The following is a 24,618-nucleotide window of genomic DNA, read 5'->3' on the forward strand; positions in this document are numbered from 1 at the left end:
TTTTTGAACGAATTCCAGCTATTTTATAGAAACGACCCACTACACGTCGGTCGACTCGCGAACAGATTTAGGCATGGTAGACGGTTAACGCGTAACATCTTTCGGTGGCTGTTCCATCGGGTATATCGAGTCGTAGACGGCTGCGGAGTCAGAGGGGTGATCGCGAGAGCTGGAGGATCGGCTGGCTGGCGTTGGTAGACGTAGAGAGAAGGCGGACTAGAGAGAGGGAGCGGAATCGACGGGAGTAAGAGGCGAAATAAAAGAAGGAGGAGAGGGTAGGTACGAATCGATTAGGTCTGTCGGCCATTTTGTTGGCGGCTCGAGCCGGCCAAGTGTCCCACAGCTGCCCCCAGGAGGCGTGGAAGCGACAGAGTCGACTCCGCCGGGAGAACGAATGGTTCGACGTCGGCGTGGAAACGAGACTCGGATCCTCGCCACCGGATAGGACGTGGTCGGGAGATCTGGTGGTGGTGGAAACCGACCTCGGAGTGGGGTCGAAAAGGTCGACCTCGAAGGTGGGGGGGGACCACGGGTGGTTAGGTTGGGTACTATAGGAGCCTGACCGGCAGTCAGTGCCTCCCAGGGCCCCGCGCCGTCAGTTTCGTTGGTGTTGTGTCGTGTAACGTGTCCTCTCTTTCTCTCTTTTTTCTCTCTTTCTTTCTCTCTCCTCCTCGAACCCTCTCCTTCTCTCCTTTCCACCCCTTTTCCTTCGGTTCCTGACCCTCTTCTTTTATTTTTTTTTTTTTATTTCGATTCGCTCCCGCTCGAGCAGTGATAAGGGAATAATTGTACACGCGCGCGCGCGACTTTCGACGGTCCTTTTGGTGACGGATGGTGCGTGGCCGAGAATCCGAGAATCGGAGACCAGGCTGACAGATCCTCCGAATCGAACTGTCCTGGTGCTCCGATCCTCCAACGAAAAGGCCCCTGCCGCTGGATCCTGTCTCCGATCGAAGAGATCGATGAGCTGAGCCGTGGCTAGCCGGTTGGAATAGACGATCGCGAGGACTCGAAGGATCTCGGCAGGGACGTGAGAAGGATGTGCAGGATCGATCAGGAAGACAGTTACTTCGAGTCCGTTGGAGAAATCGTATAAGGTCCGCTAGGCGCGCAAGACTATCCCTCTGAGCCATCGGCTAGACGTTTGGATTAACGCGAGTGACAGTACTTGCCCGAGGATCCAGGATTACCGTTTTTCACCGGGAAATCAAGGAGATCTGTCGCAGAGCCGCGGAAAACGGTTTGCAACGCGAGCCCTTGCTCCCCGCGAGTGGAAAGTGTGCGAAAGTTCGGCGAGTACTCGCGGAGGACGACGGCCGCCCGGAAGGCAGCAAAATGGCGTGGGTTCCGGTGAACTGTCGCTCGAAGCGTGAAACTCGCTGACACCGTGCTGATTCCGGCGTGGACGCATGCGTGCGCGGATCCGAAAACCTGCGATGAACGCGAACAGATCGAAATTTCCGCGACCAGTAGCAGCGAATTGCGTGCAACCGACGAGATAGCGGCGGAACTGTACAGATCTGATCCGCGAGAAGCCTCTCCGCTCGGGAATACCGTTTTCGAAAAGGGATCGTCGTCGGTGTGCTCGAATTCAAAGAGCGACCATCGGTGAAACGTGGGAGACCAGAAAAATTCGACGAGCATCGGAGAAAATCCTTATCGAGATTCCCATGACAAGGATAAGGTGACACGGTTGTGCTCCGAAAAGGTGTGCGGCAAAGATTTCCTTCCTCGAGCCGCGGATGAGGTTCCATCGAAAAGTAGCCGAGACTACATGAACCGTGATCATTGGTGCGTTTCGGTACCGTGTTTTCTGATTTTGTTCTATTTTTTGTGAACTCTGTGAAGCAGAAGAAGGGGAAGAAGAAGGGTTCAAGGTGTGCTATTCACCCCGAGGTCACGGTTTTGTCAGGTTACAGAGAAAACGTCAGTACGACCGGCGGTCGTACTTGGCGCGAAGGCTTCAAGATTGCTCGAAAATCGTCGAAGGAGGTGCGAAGGGCTGGAAGAGCGATGGAAATCGGAGGTGCGGCGATGCAGAGGATGGGCACTGCCGGGGGGCCCGGGCCCCTCAGCCTTCAGGGCCCTCCAAGGTCAGTGAAAATCTCACCCGTTAACATACAGGACGAGCCCGGTGACCTCACTTCCCAAAGTACGTATAATGTCCACTCATTCTTTCCTAGTTTTTCGCTTAATTCGTTTTCACCCTCGGACGACGGATGGTTTTCGTATCTCGGCGAAGCGACGCACCGCGACGCGACGCGCCGGCCGAACGCAGGCTCTCTTTCGCTCGGAACAGTATCTTTTTTTCTGCATGCATTCCTTTCAACAACTGTTTCCGAAAATATTCAGACGTTCGAGAGTTTTACTCGTCGATTCGAGTTTGTACAGTTCACAGATCCTCAACCACCATAGGCGACGTTCACAATCTCGCGGTTCGCTTGAAGGTGGTCAAATGAATCTCGTCGTTTAACCCTAAAGAACTTGGAAAAAAACCGTGCGCCTAACAGTCTATTTTTCGAACGACACTTTGTTGAACGTGGGTTGGGCTACACCGTAAAACACAGCGAGGAAAAAAGGTTGTCACCATAACAGTATATTATGCCGCTGTTGTACACGCACAAAAAAATGTTCCGTGCTAGAACTACCTACCCACTATCAAATGATCCATTTCAGATTTTCTGTTGTACGCATACGAAAGTCGTAAAAACGTTTCTCTGTATAAGCAAATACACCTTTGTAGTTTTTGCGAGACGTTGCAAACCAGAGTCACTTGCTAGGCGTTTCCACTTATTCAGGTATGCATCTCGCCGTTACAAAGCACTCGTTCCCGAATTCTAAAGCATTCGCTTCTATTAGACTGCCCCATTTTACGGCGTTATTCGCGTCGCGATATCGGTAACAATTTCTCCGGTACACTTCTAACACGCGGCAAAAGAAACCGCAATCGTTTTTCCGTTCCACGCCTCTCTTGCCATTATTTATCGGAGCCATAAAGAAACCGTAGAACTGCGTTAGTCGTCTCGTTAAAATATTCTTGATCGTTGCTCCTCGTGTTGTCCGTGTCTTTATGCGTTTCGCCCGCAAAGAAATGCTATGCCACGCGAAACAAGCCAGAATGTAAACGGCACGCGTACCAAGTGCGTTGGGATTAATGAAATTTTCTTGATCAAATTTGCATAACTTTCGTTCAACGATTGGACGTGTGCCGCGACATTGTTTACGATAAAACGGTATTGTTTCTCTCGGGACTGCTACTGTAATCTCGACATTGTGACCATGTATGTGACAAACTATTGTTGTCTTACAAAATTACAAAATCGTTTGAAATACCGACAATTTTTACTTGGCATGAAAATTCGCAGTCTAACGAATGAGTTCCCATTTTTAAAATTCGAAATACTAAAAACTATAATAAAATGTACAGGATCGGATTTTATTTGCGCCGCATCGAAATCATTGATCAACGTCGATTTAATTGCAGTTACTCTAAGTCTGCTTCCAAAGTATTTAGATTTGCATAAACCACAACGGTCTAGGTATACATAATGGAATTGCGTCGCGAACTCGTTAGTTCGACCGAAGATAACGTGATGTGTGCTGTCAAGTACAATGTTTTCATGCTTTTAAACGAAATTGAAATTGTTACTGAGAATTACGTGAACAACACGCTATACTGGTCTCCTGATGATGATAATTTTTGTGACATAACCAAGTTTATTTTATCATGAACAATGATTTTGAGAGAAAACTGAATTTTTGTAGAATTATGCAGAACAATTTTTGACACGGTGCTACCGTTGGTAACGGCAACAATTTTTCAAGATCAAAGTCAGAGCATAATTAAGAGCACAATGACGTCAAAAATAAAAGTAAAAACGTAAAATATTTAAACTGCAACCACTACATATAGCTAAGACATAATAAAATGGTGCGTTTCTATTATCTCTATAAAAATGGTGGATTACGTGTTTTTGTTTGTTACTTTGTTGTTAGAGCCGGAAACAAGGGATCGCAACAGCCGTCGGCGCGTCGGTCACAGTTTTTGCGATCGCAATATTCCAAATGCTGTTCTTTGTTTAAGCAGAATCGATTATCTCTTGCTATTGTTTATTCGCTGTGCAACTTCGTAACTTTCGACTCGTTAACAGGAAAATTTCGAATGCGCAACATGGTTATTAAATATATTTAATATAATATTTAATTATAATTAATCTGGAATAACTTGGTAAATAAACGAAGAATTTATTATTGGAAGCTTTTTAACTTTCAATGTATCTTAATTTCAATGTATCTAATTTGTAATTTCGGTGTCTCTAACATTGTGGTCACTGATGGTCACATTTGGTTTACATAATATTTACAAAGTTTACACGGGATTTATACAAGTTAGAGGAATAACAGTGTTAACATTAGTGTTAACAGTGTTTACATTTAGGTTTTAGATCAAATGAGAAAAGATATTTAGCAACAGGACACGCACGTGCATTCAAAGCTAGAATATAATTTACCAGCCTTATTAAATAAGTGAATTGAACTAAAATTTCAAAACCGAAGAGAATCTAAGCCAGTCATAAATATTTGATTTGTCTGACATGAGTGACGGAAGAAGAGTCTGAATCTCTGATTCATGTGATTGTTTGCCAATTCTCTTCGCATTTATCAACCGGAAGATCATGTTATCGATGATTAAGTCGGAAAACATGTGGAAAATATTTCCAAAGAAGAGGCAATATTCATAAAAGAAATAAAAAAATCGCTCACGGTGAACGGCGAGTAAATACATGATTTATCAAAGTCTATGTTTCAAATATTTTGGCGGGAACCATCAATTGTTTGGTCCAGTGATTAAATTCTTACAGTGACCATATGCAAACTGTTACACGAAGTCGCGAACTTATAATAATAATAATATCTTAACGCGACATTGAAAACTCGCGGGACAATTAGTCAATTTACCCGAATATGTGCACAAGTACCATAATGCAATTTCATGTTTTTCGGTAAATAATAAGAGAAGGTAGTATAATGGTAGTATTTTTCAACTATTAGTCGCTACTAGCAGCCGGACGTGCTGTACGTGCATTCGGGAATCGGATAATTCGCTAACATGATCTCTCTCGTATGCCATAGGCCATAGAATATTCAGTAGCGTAGAACGCGACTGAACGATAACTTTCTATCGTCGAACGTTACACGTTGTTACAACGTCTAGTTTAGCGTGTATTTTTCGTGTCCAACGAACCCGATCGCGAATCCCATAAGTCGCTCGCGATTACGTTGGCGCAACACTGATATCCGTGCGTTTATCTCCTGTAATTATTATGTTGCTGCGTCGCCTTTCTCTAAATCGGTGCATCGCGTTGCATCGCAAATCCGATTGTAATTCGTTTGCGGCATTTGTACACGGTGAAAATCGCCGTGAGATCAAGGGAAGAACGCGTCGATTATTCTTAATTAATTGCGAATATAATTCATATATTATATTTAAAATCGCTGAACACATTCTTGTCGTTAAAGTAATATAAAATAGTATAGCTTTGGTACAGCTTCTAGCTTGTAGTATAGCTTTTAGCGCTCCATAGATCTAGCGTTGAACACAGATATTCGATCTCCGTAATCATGCGATCTTGAGTTAGTCAAGGGACATTCGTAAGCGCGAGCAAGTCGAATGTGATCGTTTAATTACGAAGTTTATTGCAAACGTCTACTAAAGTTTATTTACACACTTTATTTACCGTTTAATCGATACCCTGACAATACGTTGATAGTGTCCTCAATGAAATTATAGTCAACGGTCATCGGAATCTTGTAAAGTGTTCGAACAGGTGTCCAACAACATCTATGCACGTTTCTCAGTCACTTAATAAGCAATTGGCGAGTTGTATTGATAATATCTCGTGTAATAGCGATACAAGCTGCGATAATACACGGCTACATGTCTTCTTGCATTGTGGTCAGCGTCTCGTGGGAACCTAGTTCCGCTAACTATACCCCATGTAACTTTGCGTTACCTCCTAAATCATTTTTCTTAATGCTCCCAATGACATTTACATCTTCGCGGGCAACGAATGCACGTTTACCTATAAGGATACATACGATAAATTAATGAATAATTGACCAACACCTCGAGTGTACAAAATAGTTTTCGATCACATACGTACATATCTATCTTTGTTGCAAAGAAATACTAGAATAAACGTTGAAAAAAATAACGTAAGAAAAGATGAAATATAGATTTACTTAAAAATAGACGAATTAATTGTATAGAGATTTTCATGATTTTCTTCTGCTAAATTCTTTCAATATTTCACGAAGGGGTTAGATTTAATAACAATGAAAACGAGCAAAACAACAAACGCTTGTATAGTGGACAACTTCTGCGTACAATTTCGTACATACAACATGATCACATCGCTATTTATCTTTACGACTTTTCTTAAAGTGTACAATGTATTTTTCAGTATTTATTTCTCGTTTTATTTTTTTTTTTGTCCGAGAAATGTTTGTAGCCTGTCCTACCTACCCCGATCAATTTGACCGCACGAGATAATATGGTATTTTAATAGCTCTTCTGTTTTAATAGCTCTTCTAAACCTAAACAATCAGTATGAAGGAAAGACTATTCTCAATGTGGCATAGTCAACTCAAAATAAATGAGACGCTATCAAGTTACGGATCATGGCAAATACATCCAAACCTCAAAGGTGGAAGACACAGTAGAATTTTGTAAATCGAGGAGAGAGCATCGTCAAACAAATTTGTATCGTCATTTTATGGAAGTTGCTCATCTACATTAATTATATTAACAATAACTTTTTTTAAGGACCGGCCATTTTGACCGCGCACGGTAGGAATAGGTATAGAAGAATTGTCGGTAGGTTTAGCGTTAAAGGGACATCGAAAGACAACGAATCGTGGATGCGCAGAAATGTAGACCTACCAGTTTCCAGCATTTCGAAAAACGTTGCTATCGGGATCGGCCGAGATGGCGAGCCGAATTCGCGTGAGTTTATTTTTGATTGCACTCAAGGACCGATTCGGCGGTCGGCTATTCGCCGGTTAAGTAGAAACAAATGAAGCGAATTCGAAGAATTCGAACTAAGACGCGGTCTTGGGGGCTGCTCTAAATAGTTTTTCGAAATGAAACGGGACCGACGATCGACCTTATCTCGTTTTCTTCTCCTCTGTCTCGCTCGATTTTAGCCAACCAATGGAAACAATGCGACTCTCGTTGTCTCGATGATCCAACGCGACCCGTTGGAAACCTTCCTGTTTCCACGTTTCACCTGCGCTTCTCCGAAAATATTCTCGATATAATTTATAATCTACAAAGTACCGGTTAAAAAATCGACAGTTCCTTCTAATAATCGCGGAAATGTGAAATACAGTGTCTCCCACTAATATTCGGACGCTCTTAAAATCGCATAACTTTGCGAATATAGGACTATACTACTTGAATTTTTTTGAGAAGTTAGAACAATTGGATCGCTACATAACGCGAAAAAAAGGTTTGATTAAAAACCTTCAAATGATCGAGATTGCAGAGAAACTACTAAAAGTTGTATTTTGCAACTTTTTTATGCAGGCTTATATGAAAAGTTTAAAAAGTACGTTTTGTACGTCTGTAGCAATTATACATACTCTGAATATTTCATCTAAATCGGTCAACGTTGCAATGAGCTACAAACGTTTAACGAGGAATGTTTAAGGATGAGAGTCGCAGAATTTTGGCCTTGTCAGGGAATTTCGCCCTTATGTGTTCATTAGACTGCGGATTTTATGCGTTTATGACAAAAATGAGTAGGTGTAATTCAAAACAGTAAAAAGATTAAAGGAGTTTAACAATGTCGACATACCATTTTTAACATATAAAAATGATTAATGAGCAAAATAAATTTTTACTTAGCTCCTGTAGATTGCAATTGATGTGTAAAAAGTTTATTTTGCATAAAGATCCGCAGTCTAGTGATCATTTTGGAACATCTGTAACTCATTGCAACGTTGAGCGATTTTGATGAAATTCTCAGAATATGTATAATTCATACAGATCTACATAAAAGTCCACATAAAAAAGTTGCAAAATACAACTTTTAGTATTTTCTCTGCAATTTCGACCAATTGTGCTAACTTCTTTAAAAAAAAATCCAAGTCGTATAGTCCAATGTTAATAAAGTTATACGATTTTTAAAAGCGTCCGAATATTAGTGGGAGTCACTGTATAAAAAAATAAATAAAATCACGTTATTCGTTTTGATGAAAACATTGAACTACATTGAATTTGATGAAAAATAAATTCTGTTCCTTTTTACATACCTCGTTTTGCATTATACAAAATTCTCAATGGAAAAATGCGCACACGGAACGCTTATAATTTGATAAAATGTCGAAGTTGTTAGAAGCAACTGGTTGCATCTATATAAGTGCAGGATATAAATATCTCGACAACTGTAAATTCACCGTGCACCAGCATCGACGCCAATTTAATGACCCCGATCTCGCGTGATTAAACTCGCAAGTCAACATCTTTCACGTGTTTCGTCAGATAAAGGGAGATAAAAACCTGGGAAGCACCGTCGTCGGGGCAACGATATGATGCTTTCTTAATTTTTTAATTGTTTCTCGTTTCGTTGATAACTCTCGTATACAAAAAAATAAAACAAGAAAATCGTTGGTGTAAATCTTGGCTTTTTAATCGCGCAAATGCACGAGGGGGCGAACAAATAAAGGAAAAGAGTCATCTTTTGAAAGAAGAAATTGCACGCAGGTATTTAGAGATTACACTACAATTCGACATTAAAGGGAAACATGTTTCCTCATCGTCAAGGCTGAGCACGAAATTGGTAATATGTAATGGTTTAATGGCACCGCGTCGTTGCAGACTATAAAATAGTAATTGCTCTATTTCATGCAATCATAGGTTCGAGTAAACAACGCTGCTGATAAATAAGATCGCCGACTGACTTGTTGCGAATCCAAACTCCTTCTCAGATCATTTACAGAAGCTCTTCTATTAAACGATAATTCTTCCCCTTATTAGAGGTTTTAACAAATTAGATACACGACGTGAATGTAATTATCCAGTTGCATCGAATCGTTCGTCGCTTTGTGCTTCACATAATTATTTATACTGCGACGGGCTTGAAATGTTTGTTAAATATACATTGGATCTAGAAAGTATTTGAACACTGAATTTCAAATTCCGGAGAAATCGTCAATATTTAAGCTATGATAATTCCGTTGAAAACAATAGGTACTACAAAAATCCTTTTCGCGGATTTCAGTAATGATTGAAGTCCCCCCTTTACAATATGCGCGAAAAAAAAACAAGATTGAATTTTCACTAATTTGTACAAAAAATAACGCAGTATATGGATTGCCTTAGATTGAGCTATTAACATCAGAAGCATATTGCGGTACTGAAGATTTCGGACATCGGAGGTTTGGATAATCGAGGTCCTACCACAGCTCGATAAATTTGATTGAGAAACGTACATAAGAATGTTTGAGAAATGTCCTATTTCGTACATGCTCGGTAGCGGCGGCAGTAAAGAATGTTTTCCCCGATTGCAACCAGACAAAATGCAGCTTGCGTTGGTTTTAATTAACGGCTCATACATTTGCATGATTAGACCCTGAAAGTTACGCGGTATCAGCATTCCGTGCACCGAAAACAACCACGACATTAATGGTGGAATCCTTCTACCTCTCTTTCTATCTCTCTCTTTCTCTGTTTCTCTCTCGTTCTGCCATTCGCCGACGCACACAATTTTGCCTGACATCGACCTTAAATATTTAAATATCCGTCTTCCACCTTCGTCTCCGTCCCCGGCATTTGAACTTGACGTGGGGCACAATTTAAGCTTCGATCTAGGGAGAATTGTTAAGAAAAACGTTAAAATATTCTCACGAGAAAATTGGGTGCAGTGCAGTGGTATTTGAAAAATTCCAATGCCTATAAACCGATACGTCCATGTCACAGAGTGTCATAAAAATAGAGGCACGTGTAGTAACCATATAATGCAACACAGCATTATTGTTGTCACGATAAAAATAGCTCGTAAAGTATAGCCATACATAAACTATCTTCACTGCTTACACTTGTCAGTTGGGTTAGCCTGGGATCGTTGAGAACTCATTTTGCCCGACACAATTTGACCAACATTAACTTTCGTCGACACAATGTTTTTCATCGACACGGTGACATCGTCAAGAGTCTGATGGCCTCGGTTCATTCGTTTCCACGAACTGATAGCCACATAAGAAATTGTTGTTATTATGTGTACACTGACTCCCACTCGTATTCAGACGCTTTTAAAAATCTCATAACTTTGCTAATATTGGACCGTACGACTTGGAATTTTGTTTAAGAAGTTAGCACAATTGGTTTGCTACGTAAAGTGAAAAAATCTTTTACAAAAATTGAAATCGGTCGAAATTGCAGATAAAATACTAAAAGTTGTATTTTGCAACTTTTTTTATGTGAACTTACATTGAAAATTTAGAAAGTACGATTTGTAGATCTGTATGAATTATACATATTCTGAGAATTTCATCAAAATCGCTCAACGTTGCAATGAGTTACAGATGTTCCAAAATGATCACTAGACTGCGGATCTTTATGCAAAATCAACTTTTTACACATCAATTGCAATCTATAGGAGCTAAGTAAAAATTTATTTTGCTCATTAATCATTTTTATATGTTAAAAATGGTATATCGACATTGTTAAACTCCTTTAATCTTTTTACTGTTTTGAATTACACCTACTCATTTTTGTCATAAACGCATAAAATCCGCAGTCTAATGATCACATAAGGGCGAAATTCCCTGACAAGGCCAAAATTCTGCGACTCTCACCCTTAAGCTTTCGATCGTTAAACGTTTGTAGCTCATTGCAACGTTGACCGATTTAGATGAAATATTTGGAGTATGTATAATTGCTACAGATGTACAAAACGTACTTTTTAAATTTTTCATATAAGCCTGCATAAAAAAGTTGCAAAATACAACTTTTAGTACTTTCTCTGCAATTTCGACCAATTGCAATTTTAATCAAACATTTTTTCACGTTATGTAAGTAGTATAGTCCAATATTGACAAAGTTATGCGATTTTTAATACTAAACCTACCACGGTCAAATGACCGGTTTTATACTTTACAATTATTGAACTTATAAAAATTCATTTCTGAAAAGTAGTGGAATAAATTTCCTTGTTCAAGCATTTATTATATGGAAAATCACGGACAATCTCAATAAATTTAGGGTTGCCATTTTTATAAGGCAATAGTTATCAGATACTGTTAATGCTTGGTAGGTTTAGTGTTAAAAGCGTCCGAGTATTAGTAGGAGTCACTGTAGCTGGAACACAGAATTTATTTGATTATCATATATTACATTGCAGTTGTCCTACGATGCATTTATTTTCTATTATTATTCAGAATAAACACCTTAGTCCGTCGAGATGAATTCTCTTGGTAAAGGCAATCTGCCAAAATATATTTTGAACTTGCTTCGATAGATTACATCGAGCCACGATCAGACATAGTTGTTTATTTCTCTATACTGCCGTGATGAGAACATTTTCATTTGTCACCGTAATACAGTGTGAAATCACAGTAGTAAAACAGCTTGAAATCCAACGGAGTATAAATTTTTTCAAACAGTGTCAAAGTTAATACATACATTTTTATCCAACACATTATACATTTCTTTTGCATAAAAATACAGCTCGATAAAACTACGTGTACATCAACAATGTATTTTAAAAGTCGATCTGACCGCAGACAGATTTCACAATTAATTAGCTATAAGATAAGCAGACAATGTCGGTTCGAAATGACGAATTTTCGATCGAAATTTTTCTAGACAACCGCATGATTTGTCACCAGGGGGCTGTACGTGTATCCGGGGGACACTTAGGGTGGTTAGAGAGAGAGTGAAAAGGGAGGGATGGGGGTAGGTGCTGTAGGTGGAAATCATCAGCCGATTAGAGTGCAGATGTTCTCGTACGGAGATTATAAGCTGTTTCCACCCTCTGTAATGCTCCTACGGGATTCTTGGTCGGATGGGGCCGGCTAGAGGGAGGAATGGGTATAACCCGATGGGGTGAGCTTGATTGAATTATCATGAGTGTTTGCGGAACGGCGGCCTGCAATTGAATTAGACTCGGGTCCTTTTTCTATCGACGCGCGTAGACATCTATCAGTGTCTCCCGATAGGAGAGCCTTTGCTTTTAATGTTAATCAATGCCTTCGCCTCGCCTCACGACACAACGTCACCCATTATGGTTACACAATTACACGTACAGACGACGAATAAAGTCAAATTATCTCGGAAACGGCAAGTTTCACGGACAAATGGACCTCGGTACTTTTTTTTATTCAGAATTTACCATTCTATCGAAGTCGAGCGTGAAAATGTGGCATTTCATTTAAAAAATAAAACGAATGTCAACAGTCTGCTGGCAGACTGTCATACATAACATTTCAATGGAACAAATACGTCGAAAGTGTCCGAATTGGAAAAAATATTCGTCGAACGTTTTTAGAAAGTCTGCTATTTTTTTTTTCCTGGACACCATTGATTCGGAATTGAATAAAATTGTCTACCGGAGTGATGAAACTCGTTGAACAGTTCGATAATAATTTGTCTCTGTCGTGCGATTTCGAAAGACGTTCGTAATCCAAAGAAATTCAACTTTTTTCCCGCGAGTTTCTCGAATCGATTAGAGCTGAACTCGAAAACTAGTAATCTTGTCTTTCCTTCTTTCACGCGTACAGTTTCCGAAACAATATTATCTCGAACATTCTTTCGCAGATTTTTCCGAAAAATGTTGTGTCATTAGACTGCAGACTTTATGCGTTTACTGTAAATATGTTAGAAGAATTTAGGAATGTATTATTCTCGACTGGTTGGAATTGCTGAAATGTTTATTTCGCGTAAAAAGAGCCGCAGTCCAGTTATCATATTATCAGAGATTATGGCAATGATTTCCATATCAACGGTCGTACAGCAATGAATTTTAATTCCCTGTAATGCGAGAGCAGTTTTCGAAGAATTTCCGTAGACTAAAATACAACATTGGAACTGATCCTATCGATTGGAAAACTTATCGATAAGATTTTAAGAAGGCTCAGTCGTGTCAGGATGACAAAACAATTTTGTTATTGGCTTTCTTCTTCGTCGCATTAAAAATAACTTTTTTTTTACAGAATTAGAGATTGTTAAACTGGTTTTCCGCATTAACCAAGTTTCAAAGGAAACTCTTCGATCGCCACATTTATTATATTTCAGGGCACCATGAGTGTCGCGTTTCGAAAACCGATGTCGAACATGTATCCCGGAAACGCAACTTTCTCCGAACGCTGAATTTATTCTTCCAATCTGAATTTGTACCAAGAGGTACAAATAGGTTGCGTAACAAGATTCGGAGTTATTAAACTCGAAACGATTATACAAATCTTTCTTCGATTTATTTGTTTATTAGGTCGCATCAACAGGAACGTCGTCAGCTACACCGCCATTGATTTACATAATGTATACAAAGTTTATATGAGATTTACATCAATTATAAGAACTAAAAGAACAATAAATTTTGTTGTAATATGTAGCATTCGTAGATAAGATACAGAACCATAGATCAAATTATAATTTAAACCGGATTAGCAATTTATTTGTCAAGTTTCTTGTGCTTTAGTAACACAAAGCAAATTGATTACAGGGTACAGAAGCTAAATAGATATTTACTTCTTTTTTAAATAATTTTAGTGAGTTAAAAATAATACCACAGTATCCATGATTTCTATAAATATTTTTACTGTTCAGGTTCGGCCATTTTTCTCATAAACGCATAAAATCTGCAGTCTAATAATTACAGTAGAAATATATAAATTTCAAAAATACTATTCTCCGTTGAAACGTTGACTCGAGTTGTGGAAAAAAAATTAATCGTGACGTATCGAATCGATGACGATGCTCTTGCCGGTTATCGGCCAGTTAGTCAGTTTGACAACCTGATAACAGAGATGTTATCGAGCCCCGATATTGGGAACACTTTTTTCCAACGGCGCGGCGCGCCTTTGATCTGTGAAAAGCACTGATTTCTTTTCGGTTTTGGTAATACGCGAAGGATGTCTTCGATAGCCGATAAGCGTGTGTACCGAGCGATTACGCATTATGAATCGAAGAATGCGGTATTTTTCGACGTTTCGGCTGTGCGAACGAAACACTTCGTTTCACCGTTCCCATTATCAATCACTATTCGATTCGGACATCCTCGTACACCTCGGGGAAGTACTATGTATTATGAAACGTTATTCCGTTTACACGCGACTAAACATTTACCTCGCAATGAGTAGTTTTCGTTATCGACCGACGACTTTAGAATAAAATTTCAACATTTATTGCGCGTTTATGACAAAAACCGAGTAGGTGTAACCGAAAACAGTAGAAGAATTGAAAAATATTTTTATATTAATTTCAACCTATTAACGCTAAACCTACCACGGTCGAAACGACCGGTTTTCTATTTCACAACTGTTGAAATTATAAAAAACGTTTTCGTAAGAAATTACTGAATTGACTTCTTTATTTAAGCACATATTACAATGAAAATCGTACAAAATTTAACTAAACTCAATCTTCCCCCTTCTACGTATAAGACGTTTCACTTTTGTATGTTTTGTGCTTGGTAGGTTAAGTGTTAAACATATTAACCCTTTGCACACGAGTGCTGATTCTGAAGCACCACTAGAAATTGTTGTGGCATTATTTCAAAGCAATTACAAAAAATATTACAAAATATTTGTTACATCACAAAATTTGTATTCAATAGATCACTAAACATTTGAATATTATATGTGGAAATCGGATCAGTATGAATAAAATGAAAATATTCTAAGACGGAAGAAAAATTTAGTTTTACAGTGAAAATACCGCCGAGTGCAAAGGGTTGAGAAAAGAAATTTCTATTTCTATTCAGGTGTACTACTGAATGTTCAATTAACAATGTTTATCGATTTGCGACGTATCGGTAATTGCGCGAAACAAGTGAAACGCGATAATAAGCTCTTGTTGTATAAACACTTGTGCATTTGTTGACACACTTGATTCGGCAAATATGGGTCTCTGGTACAAACTGATGCTTCTTCGTTTTTCGCGACAATTGAAACGGTTAGTTCGGAACGAAGCGGCGTAGGGCAGCGATTCCGGGGGCCATGGGCTTGAATCGGGCTTAGGCTTAGAATGATCTACGTCTACGTCTACGGACAACATTGTGAAATGGAAGGACAGTGGTCCGCGCTCGTTAAACCGAACTAATGATGGGACCGTATCGATTCCGTGTCGTAAACCCGAGCCTGGCGCCGGCGTTAGGGCCCCGGAAAGCTCGGTTTACAATCCGAGCAAAGAAGGTCGTCGGCGGCGGCGGCGGCAATAGCAATGGCAACGGCAACGGCGGCTGACGGGAGTCTCGTGGGGCCTTCTGGACATCGTTCTCTCAAAACCGACCAAATGGCCCCCCTCCTCGATAACCGTAAGCTGTAAAACCGTGTCGGAATACTGGTCGATGAGCCATCGCCAAGGTCTGCTTCTTGTCAGCGACGCTAATTTCGTAGGAGAATTAGGAAGCCGGCCCTTACCGGAGGATATATTGCTGTGTAATAGCACGGGACAAGATGCAATCACGATCCCCCGAGACGCGAATGTCGTTTAGTGGAAGGTGTAGCGCGTGTACCTTCGCCAATTTGTTGGCCAATCCGTGTCCGAACGACACGATTCGGAAAATCCTCGGCGAGATGCCGCCGCCGCGTCGCGTCGCGCCGCGCCGCGCCGCGCCGGCTGCGTAGTGCACGAATGTGTCGCCTCGCTCGCGAGCATCATGCTCGATACCTTCTGTCGGCAACGTCTCGTGGGCATTATTCTCCCACGGTTTCTTCGCTGTTTCTCTCGTCGAGGAAGGGGTAACGGGACCCGCGACTAGCAAACAGCATTTAAAAAAATATTCGAATGACAAATCCATTGTCAACTTGTATTGTTACTAGACTGCGGATCTTTATGCATTTATAGCATCTGGAAATTTTTCGAAAAATGCTAGGACATAAAATTCAATAGAATTTAGTATGATTTCTATTTATTCCGGGTCTACAAAGGCCACTGAAAATAATATTTCATTTGAATCCGTCTTCTCAAAATTTTCCTATAAAAATTGAAAATTGTATGAACATCCGCAGTCTAATTGTTACTATTTATTTATTATAGAGTAAATGATTATCATTTGATCGGAATACATTGAGAATCCATAGAAAAGAGGAAAGGTCGAGTTACATGAAATAATCGATTAAAAGTAACAGCGTAACGCAGACTACGTGTAATCAATTGAATTAAAAATATACTCGAATGACAAGTACACTGTCAACTTGTATTATTATTATTTATTTATTTACAGAATAAATGATTTTCATTTGATCGGGATACATTGAGAATCTACAGAAAAGGGGAAAGGTCGAGTTGCATGAAATATTCCAGTAAAAGTTACAGCGTAACGCAGACTATGTGTAATCAGTTGAATTAAAAATATACTCGAATGACAAAAACATTGTCACCTTGTATTATTACTAGACTGCGGATCTTTATGCATTTATAGCATCTGGAAATTTTTCGAAAAATGCTAGGACATAAAATTCAATAGAATTTAGTATGATTTCTATTTATTCCGGATCTACAAAGGTCACTGAAAATAATACTTCATTTGAATCCGCCTTCTCAAAATTTTCCTATAAAAATTGAAAATTGTATGAACATCCGCAGTCTAATTGTTACTATTTATTTATTATAGAATAAATGATTATCATTTGATCGGAATACATTGAGAATCAGCGTAACGCAGACCACGTGTAATCAATTGAATTATAAAAAAGTTAGCAACCAAGTTATATTCGAATATATGTAATAATCGATTAAAAAAGGTTATATCTTACATCGAACCTCTTTAATGGCGTGTATTTATACAGATACCGCTACTTTTCTTAGGTATGTTTTTGCTGGGCTGAGTGCCGAATTATAGCCCAAAGGAACTTTCGAATAGCCATAATTTTATTATTGCAAAAGTGTTTTAACCCTTCCGTGAAATTAAAACCACTTAAATATTTTCGTTTTATGCGTCATATAATACCTCGGAACTGTTGCCATTAAAATATCATAATCTACCCGAACGATAATCGTATACTATTAAACGCGACGACGGCGCGTTCAATAAATACTTGCGTTTTCTACTTATTCGGAAATATTGTAGATAGGAAATAATATTCCGTCAAACTGTTTCCGCGCCAATGAGAATTCGTAATGGGACGAAGCAGTCGTTAACTGTTGCGAGAAAACTTGCGGATACTTGAAGAATGGCAGATTCTGTATATGCTGAAACTGATAAGAATATTGTATGCGTGCTTAGCATGCAGCTACGGCGTTGCACATTTGCAGAAATGTTCTGGCAATAACATTTTAAGCTAGTTTTTTCATCAACAAATATTTACATTCACGGAGCCGCCCTATACTTTATTAATTCAAATTTGATTAACACTAAACCTACCACCACCGGTCAAAATGACCGGTTCCAGATTTTTTATTGTACAATTATTGAAATAATAAAAATTATTTCATAAGAAATGATTGTATAGATATTTTTAGTAGAGCATGTATTGCAGTAGGAGCCGCACAAAGTCTAAATAAAATCAATCTTGTCATTTTTATAAGGGAACATGTACCAGTTACTTTTAAGGCTCGGTAGGTTTAGTGTTAATTCAAGATTAATCCAAGTTACTTTTTATTATAAAGTTCTCGAATAAATATAATCATTTTGGTTTTGGTTTTGGTTTTGGTTTTGGTGCGATGAAACCATATTACAGGAGCTGCTAATGAATAAAAATCAACTCGAGAGTTACAGTAATGCACCAAGTGATCGAAAGAACGTCGAGAAACGAGAAACTATCGATTTCTCGTTCCGCTGGTTAACAAGTCAGGTGCACCATTATACATTGTTAAAGCCACGGCACAGGGAAAACACGAGTGGGGATAAATCACGCTTGCTACAAGAACCGATTAGAATCAGTTCGAGCAAAAAGATTCGCGCAGGTCCACCCACGTCGCGCTTATAAATATTGAAAGGAAAATTTGTACCGCTGTTTCTGCGTCCTTTATTTCGTGCCGAGAGAGAGAGAGAGAGAGAGAGAGAGAGAGAGAGAGAGAGAGAGAAGCGAACGAAACAAGAGAAATAAATTTCGTAAAAATTTACGAACCCTCGAGACGTAATGTATTCCCGTTTCGATCGCCTTGTTTGAAAATGTTTCACTCGATCGCAGCGAGTCGTTGCTCTGCATACGAATATTTAACGCGCGGTTTGTGTTTTCAGAGGAATTCGAGGATCGTTGCAAAATTACAGAAAATCAATTGCCTGTTTACATTTCAAGTGCCTTATATCTTTAACCATATCAAAGAATTTTGAGGCGAATTTAGCGACACTTTGTATCGAATTTATATTTTCTTTAATCGGTTGAAAAAATGTTGAGGGTTTAACAATACCTGTCTCTGAATCGGTATAACTAAATCTAGTTTATATTTTCTATGCACAATCTAATAAGTGGATTTTAAGCATTTATGACAACAATGTCAAAATACCGTTTTTAACATATAAAAATTATTAAGGGCCAAGGATAGTCACGTGACTTTAGCAGAGTCTGCAGGTCGGCAAATGCTGTATAATTTCCGTTCACAGCCTTCAGCCAATAACTTAAGATTCGTCTTGATCTTGATTCGAGGGATGTTAAGACTGTGTATTATCGATATTATTGAGTTCTGACGCCAGAAATGTGCTTCAAGTTTTCGGATTTATTTCGCAGAGAATCAAGAAAAAATATAGCTAAATTCGTAGCTGGAGATATTTTATAGCGTGCGCTACTCTCGATTTCATCCAGAAAACTCATCCAATGGCATAAAAATGCTTGGATTCCACGGCATGCTCATCGTCAATTTTTGGCCTACTTCTAACGTTTATATTACTAAAAATCTGCATAATCTTGTTAGCTCATGACCATCGCACGCTAGATTGGCCCTTCCTCTTCCGAACGAGCCCTTTCCCAGCGACAAATATTCTCATATAAGGACGAAAAGTTGAGGCGCGTAAAACCATTTTTCGCCTATTATTGTCGGTAACGTGGTCGCTCTACCTTATCGCGAATCTACGGAGTCTTGGCTGTTAACGAGCAAAATAAATTTTCATTCAGCTCCTATAGATTGCAATTGACGTATAAAAATCTCATTTTGCATAAAGATCCGCAGTCTACTGATATTTCGATTCAATTATTTACTAATTTGTTTCGAGAATCGGAAATGCAGTGTTTAAACGCTTTGTGGATCCGCCATGTATCCGAAAGCTCGATAATTTCTTCGTACCTGTGCACGTGTACCATTTTCGCTTGCGATCGCCCCCGTCTCCCGGCCCCCGACGATATCAGTGCCGTTTTTCGAACAAATCGAAATACAAGCCGGCCGAATTCTCGGCACAACCGGTGAACAGTTTCGCCGTGTGATTCGCGTGTCAAAGTATAAATATGTCGTTCCGTTCGGCGCGACCTTTTCGCGATCGGTACGCAGGGTGGAGACGAGCTGATTCGGGGAACCCGGGACGCAGTCTCACGAATTAGAACCTGCTCTTGGGCGACACCGGGGCGCCGGGTGGACGCAAAGGAATGCCAGCCGGACTGATAAAAGCCACGGGCAACACCTACATAAATTTCGACCGGGGATATCTAAGGACGACCTTTCGTTCATTTAAGCATACATCCTAAATTTAGTGCTGGTCACGGTGCTGTATCGGCCTCTACGGATACGGGAGGCGCCTGCTTTGCGTGCAGCAGCTCTCGTCGTCGCCGCGCCGCGCCGCGACGCCGAAACTGCATCGCATTGCATCGCATCGCGTCGCTACGCAACGGCTTTCCTTCGATTAGGTACTTCTTCGAGAACGGCTTTATTATTCCAAAGGGACCATGACTGTTTTGCCTGGACTGGAAAACCACTTAAAAAAATATTCGAATTTTTTTCGAATGCGAATCGTATTCAGATATCGTATTATTCGATTGTTACGTCACGTCAAAATAGATACATACTTCTACCCAGTGTCGCCAGATTAAGACTTGTCTCCCACTTATTCCCCCACGATTCCGTTACGGCCCGGTCACGTGACGCGTTTCATCTCTGTCGTGCATGTGTCGCAATGTCATTAATCAATTATGACTATCGGGAGCGAAATGAAATTTCAGTCGATCGCAATCGGATTGCAATTGTACTCGAAACGTTTAAAAATTGAAATCTGGTGTGGATTTTCTTAAAAACATTTTTCTGACATTTTCCATAAAAATTTCTTGAAATAATTGTTATCTTTAAATTCAGGTAGAAACAATAGAGAAATCAAAAATAGAAATTTAGAGCAGAAGGATCTGAACGTGTTGCACGGAGTTTCCAATCTGTCACGTTCCACTTTGTATATTCCGTGAGAACGTAAATCAGCAGTGCACATAACAATAAGTATGCCCCGGTCCACTTTATACGAAATGTTCCGAACTTATCCTGGCGGAACTTCGTTCGCTAAGTAACAGCAATTCAAAAGAACGTTCCTGCCAATTAGCACAGTTCCTACTTGGACGGACCCATTCGAACAAAAAGTTCCTGAATTATTTAAACAAGTTCCCTTCGTCTGTACCCGTTCCGAGAAACGAGTCGTTTCGTACAGTTCTCCCCGCAGAGACCAAAAATAATACAATCTTTTATGAAAATAATCGGTAAATGAAACTTCAGTAAAAATCGATCTTGTACTCTCATTAGCGACAAATTAAACTAGTTATGTATATTCATGTTTCTTTCTACGGCGATTCTAGGTAAACGTTTCGTTGACGAAAAATCAGGAATTTTGATTTTTTAATTTATAATAAGGTTGAGCTCGCACAAAACCTGCCAAGCATTTATCTGGTAAATATCGCCTTAGAAAAATGGCAACCCTAAATTTATTGAGAAATTTATTCCACTATTTTCCAGAAGTTAATTTTTATAGTTTCATTAATTATAAAACATAAAACCGTTAATTTTGACCGTGGTAGATTTAGTGTTAATATTTGTCTTTCTCTCTCTCTACGTGTTCCCTTTCGGAACACTACAAGGAATGCAAAAAACACATCTTCTATAACTGTGACTCCGCGGACCCGAAGTTTTCACAGTTACGGCGTAAATACCAGTAAAGTATAGTAGGAAGACATTGAGCAACTTTTCTGCAATAATGTTCAGGATTTGAAAAAAAACACCAACCCGAAGAATCGCAGAGTTGGCGAGGGTGTCGGTGCTCGGAAAGGACAGTCGCACTTATAAATGATATCCGACGAACGCATTTTACATCCACAGCAGCAGCAGCGCGAGTAGACACAGTATCCGCGAGCTGGTGTCCGAAGGTACCCCGGAGGAGCCTGGACTCGCAACTTGTAAGGTGCATTCCCGATCCAGCTACGAAACCGGCCGGGCCACACAAAAAAAGGGAAATAATTAGCAGAGGTGTTAATGAAATACCAAACGAACGCCGTGGGACACCGGGTCGGCGCCTCTGAACTGCCAACCAGACATCCTCGACACAGTCCACGGCGCCGCACCGTTTTCTTTTCCTCGTCCTTCTGTAACGCGGCGACCGCTACTTTAACATATCTCCTTGTTCCCTGCTCTCTTCCCTTGCCCACCCCTTACTCTCCGCGTTTCCGTTTTGCCCGGTTCCGTTCGCGCCGACGCTTTCGACTGATTTTTCATTTTCGAAGAATATTCGAAACCGAGGAAATCATTCTCGCTGCCACGGTCGACTCGAATTGTACGGTGGTACCAGAATCGAATTCTGTGGTATCGCGTAATCGCTAAAATGAGAAACTGCCTTTTAAGAGCCGAGACTCCGTAGATTCGCGATAAGGTAGAGCGACCACGTTACCGACAAGAATAGGCGAAAAATGATTTTACGCGCCTCAACTTTTCGTCCTTATACGAGAATATTTTTCACTGGGAAAGGGCTCGTTCGTTCAATCTAACGCGCGCTGGTCATCAGCTGACGAGATTATGGTAGATATTTGGTAACATTAGGGGTACCCATAAGTCAACAATTATTTGCAAAGAATTTGTTTTGCCTTTCGTTCTGTACGAGGAAACACGTATTCTTTCAGGGTTTTCGGTAAAGCAGCCTGTGTTCAAAATATTCTAAAAAGTATAATTTTTGTTTACAACCCTGTAATAAAATGGCGGCGTTCGTACCTTCCGAGAATCATATTCGTTATTGCATAATTGCGGGATTTAAAATCTCTAATCCTAAAATCTCTAATAGAAGCTGATCCAAAATTAATTAATAATTTGTCTCCTGCTACAAATTGAGCCATATTTTGTCTTGATTCTCTGCGAAATAAAGCCAAAAACTTGAAGCACGATTCTGGCGTCAGAATTCATAATATTCATAATACAGAGCACAAAACGTGACAAGTTTAGTCACAGACTTAAGACACATCGTATCAGGACCAAGACGGATCTTAAGTTATTGGCTGGAAGCTGTGAACGGAAATTATACAGCAGTACCTGCTGGCTCTGCAAAAGTCACGTGACTACCCTTGCCTCTTAAAAACTAAGTATTCTAATACGCGATTTCACGAGGTGCGGAGAGACGCTCGGTATTATTCGATAAACTCTGTTCTCCGCGAAGCACCAGAAGGCAGATATGTAAATTATGATACTCGATATATTTCGTTTCCAACCTGCTAATCAAACAATCTTAATCTTGCCTGTTCTATTTTTCTTCGCTCTTTTACAGCAACACGCTCCTGGACAGGGTCTAAGATCCTTGGCTCTTCGTTTTTGCCTCGGTATCTTTTCTGGCTTCTCTTGTCAGGTCCTCTTGCTCTATTTATGTCGTTCTTTCTCTTTCATTTTTACACATCCCTTCTCCGTCTTATCTGCCTGCTCTAAATTCAGGATTTTTTTGTGCGGCTCCCATCGTCCTACCGTCGAGGGTTATCCGTCGTTTTACATGAATACGCGGTTCTCGGAAGTGTGGATTATAAAGCGGAATGGGTCTCAATCGCGTCTGGAGCGGCCAATCTAAGCTCGCAACGAAAGATGGACCGTCCCAGAAGAGATTTCACTGTCGCGTAAAGAACAATAGTTCTAGTCTTTTGCGTACTGCGTTGGCTTTGTCACAACCAGCGCAGCGTCGAATGCTTCTGGTATCGAAATACGTGTGAAACACCGAATTTTTATATCGAGTATTATAAGTCAGTTGACCTCGGTGTTCACCTTGGCATTTTCTATTCAATCGTGTACTTCTGTAATTTGTATTTAAGAGCTCGTGGAATAGCAACTACAATACTATTTCAAATATTATTACTAAACTGCGGATCTTTGTGCAAAATAAAAATGTTCTACCTGAAGTGCAACAGACTGGAGTGAAATAGAAATTTATTTTCTTTCTTAATCTGTTTAATAGATTGAAAATAATGTAACAGCATTTTAAAATTTTTCCAATGTTTTTACCGTTTTAAAATACGCCTATCCATTTTTGTTATAAATGCATAAACTCCGCAGTCTAATTATTACTTTCAACGCAAGTTGAAAGCAGTATATGGATATTCTTAAATTTATATAACACGTTCACTGTTTTAAATCTCACCGTTTCAATTTCGTCACGAATGCATAATGCAAATTTTCTTTCTCTGCTACAAAAAGAAAAAAAAAACGATGCATATATTATCGATCTTTAAAAAATTTTAAACATAGAAGATTCGTTTAGTAGAAAACCCGCCTCCGAAAAATTCAGCTGTCGGGGAGCGTGCAGGACGAAAGTGAGGGGACTACGTTAACTTTCACTGATGAATCATTGCTATCGAATCGGCATTAGTCGCCAATAAAATTTAATTCGCACGTTAACGTGCAGCACCGCGAAGAAGTTTGTGTAACGGTACATATTATACAAAGGAAAACACAATTCCTTTAGCGGACAGCTTGAAACGTAAATATGTAAATTTCTTAGTTGCAAATGCATTTCATTACGATTCTAAATATCCGAGCAAACAGTTCTTTTAACAATCAGTCGTCTAATATTTACGAGTACGTTGAATGTATGTACGATTGTCGAATTGAAACAAATCAAATATTCAAGCGAAATGTAAGCACTCGCAAAAGAAGTAAACACACAAGCAGCTACTCGAATGGAAGAAATTATAATTGAAATATTTTTCCTCTTGAACAATAATATTCGTTTGAGAAAAAATTATGTGCTTCGGGGCACATCTCTTGATTTTTCTCTTAATTCTTAATAATTAAGAATTCTCTTAATTTGTTCACTACTTCGAACTGCACCTACTCATTTTTCTGATGGACGCATAAAACCCACAGTCTAGTGATAAATTTTCAAACAAACATTCGAATTCCATCCACTGGGTTCTTTCATAAAAATATATACGTCGACTTGAAATATTTGATAATAAATAAATTTGTATCCGCGAAACATCGACTTGAATTGTTAATAACTCAGAGGATATTGATTTTTGTGTGTGTGC

The 24,618-nt window shown here is 39.6% G+C and overlaps 1 protein-coding gene across 1 annotated transcript in view; it reads left to right on the top strand.

Annotated features, from left to right (window-relative positions):
* Nucleotides 1–586: 586 nt before the first annotated feature.
* Tup (LIM1_Isl and LIM2_Isl domain-containing protein tup) overlaps nt 587–24,618 on the top strand; it is a 46,766-nt gene continuing 22,734 nt past the window's right edge. The window contains exon 1 of the mRNA XM_076788061.1: nt 587–2,152. Coding sequence (XP_076644176.1) covers nt 2,014–2,152 — 139 coding nt within the window. The 5' untranslated portion in view covers nt 587–2,013. The remainder of the gene's footprint in view (nt 2,153–24,618) is intronic.

Source organism: Halictus rubicundus, chromosome 5, assembly GCF_050948215.1.
Source record: "Halictus rubicundus isolate RS-2024b chromosome 5, iyHalRubi1_principal, whole genome shotgun sequence".
Taxonomy (NCBI): Eukaryota; Metazoa; Arthropoda; class Insecta; order Hymenoptera; family Halictidae; genus Halictus; species Halictus rubicundus.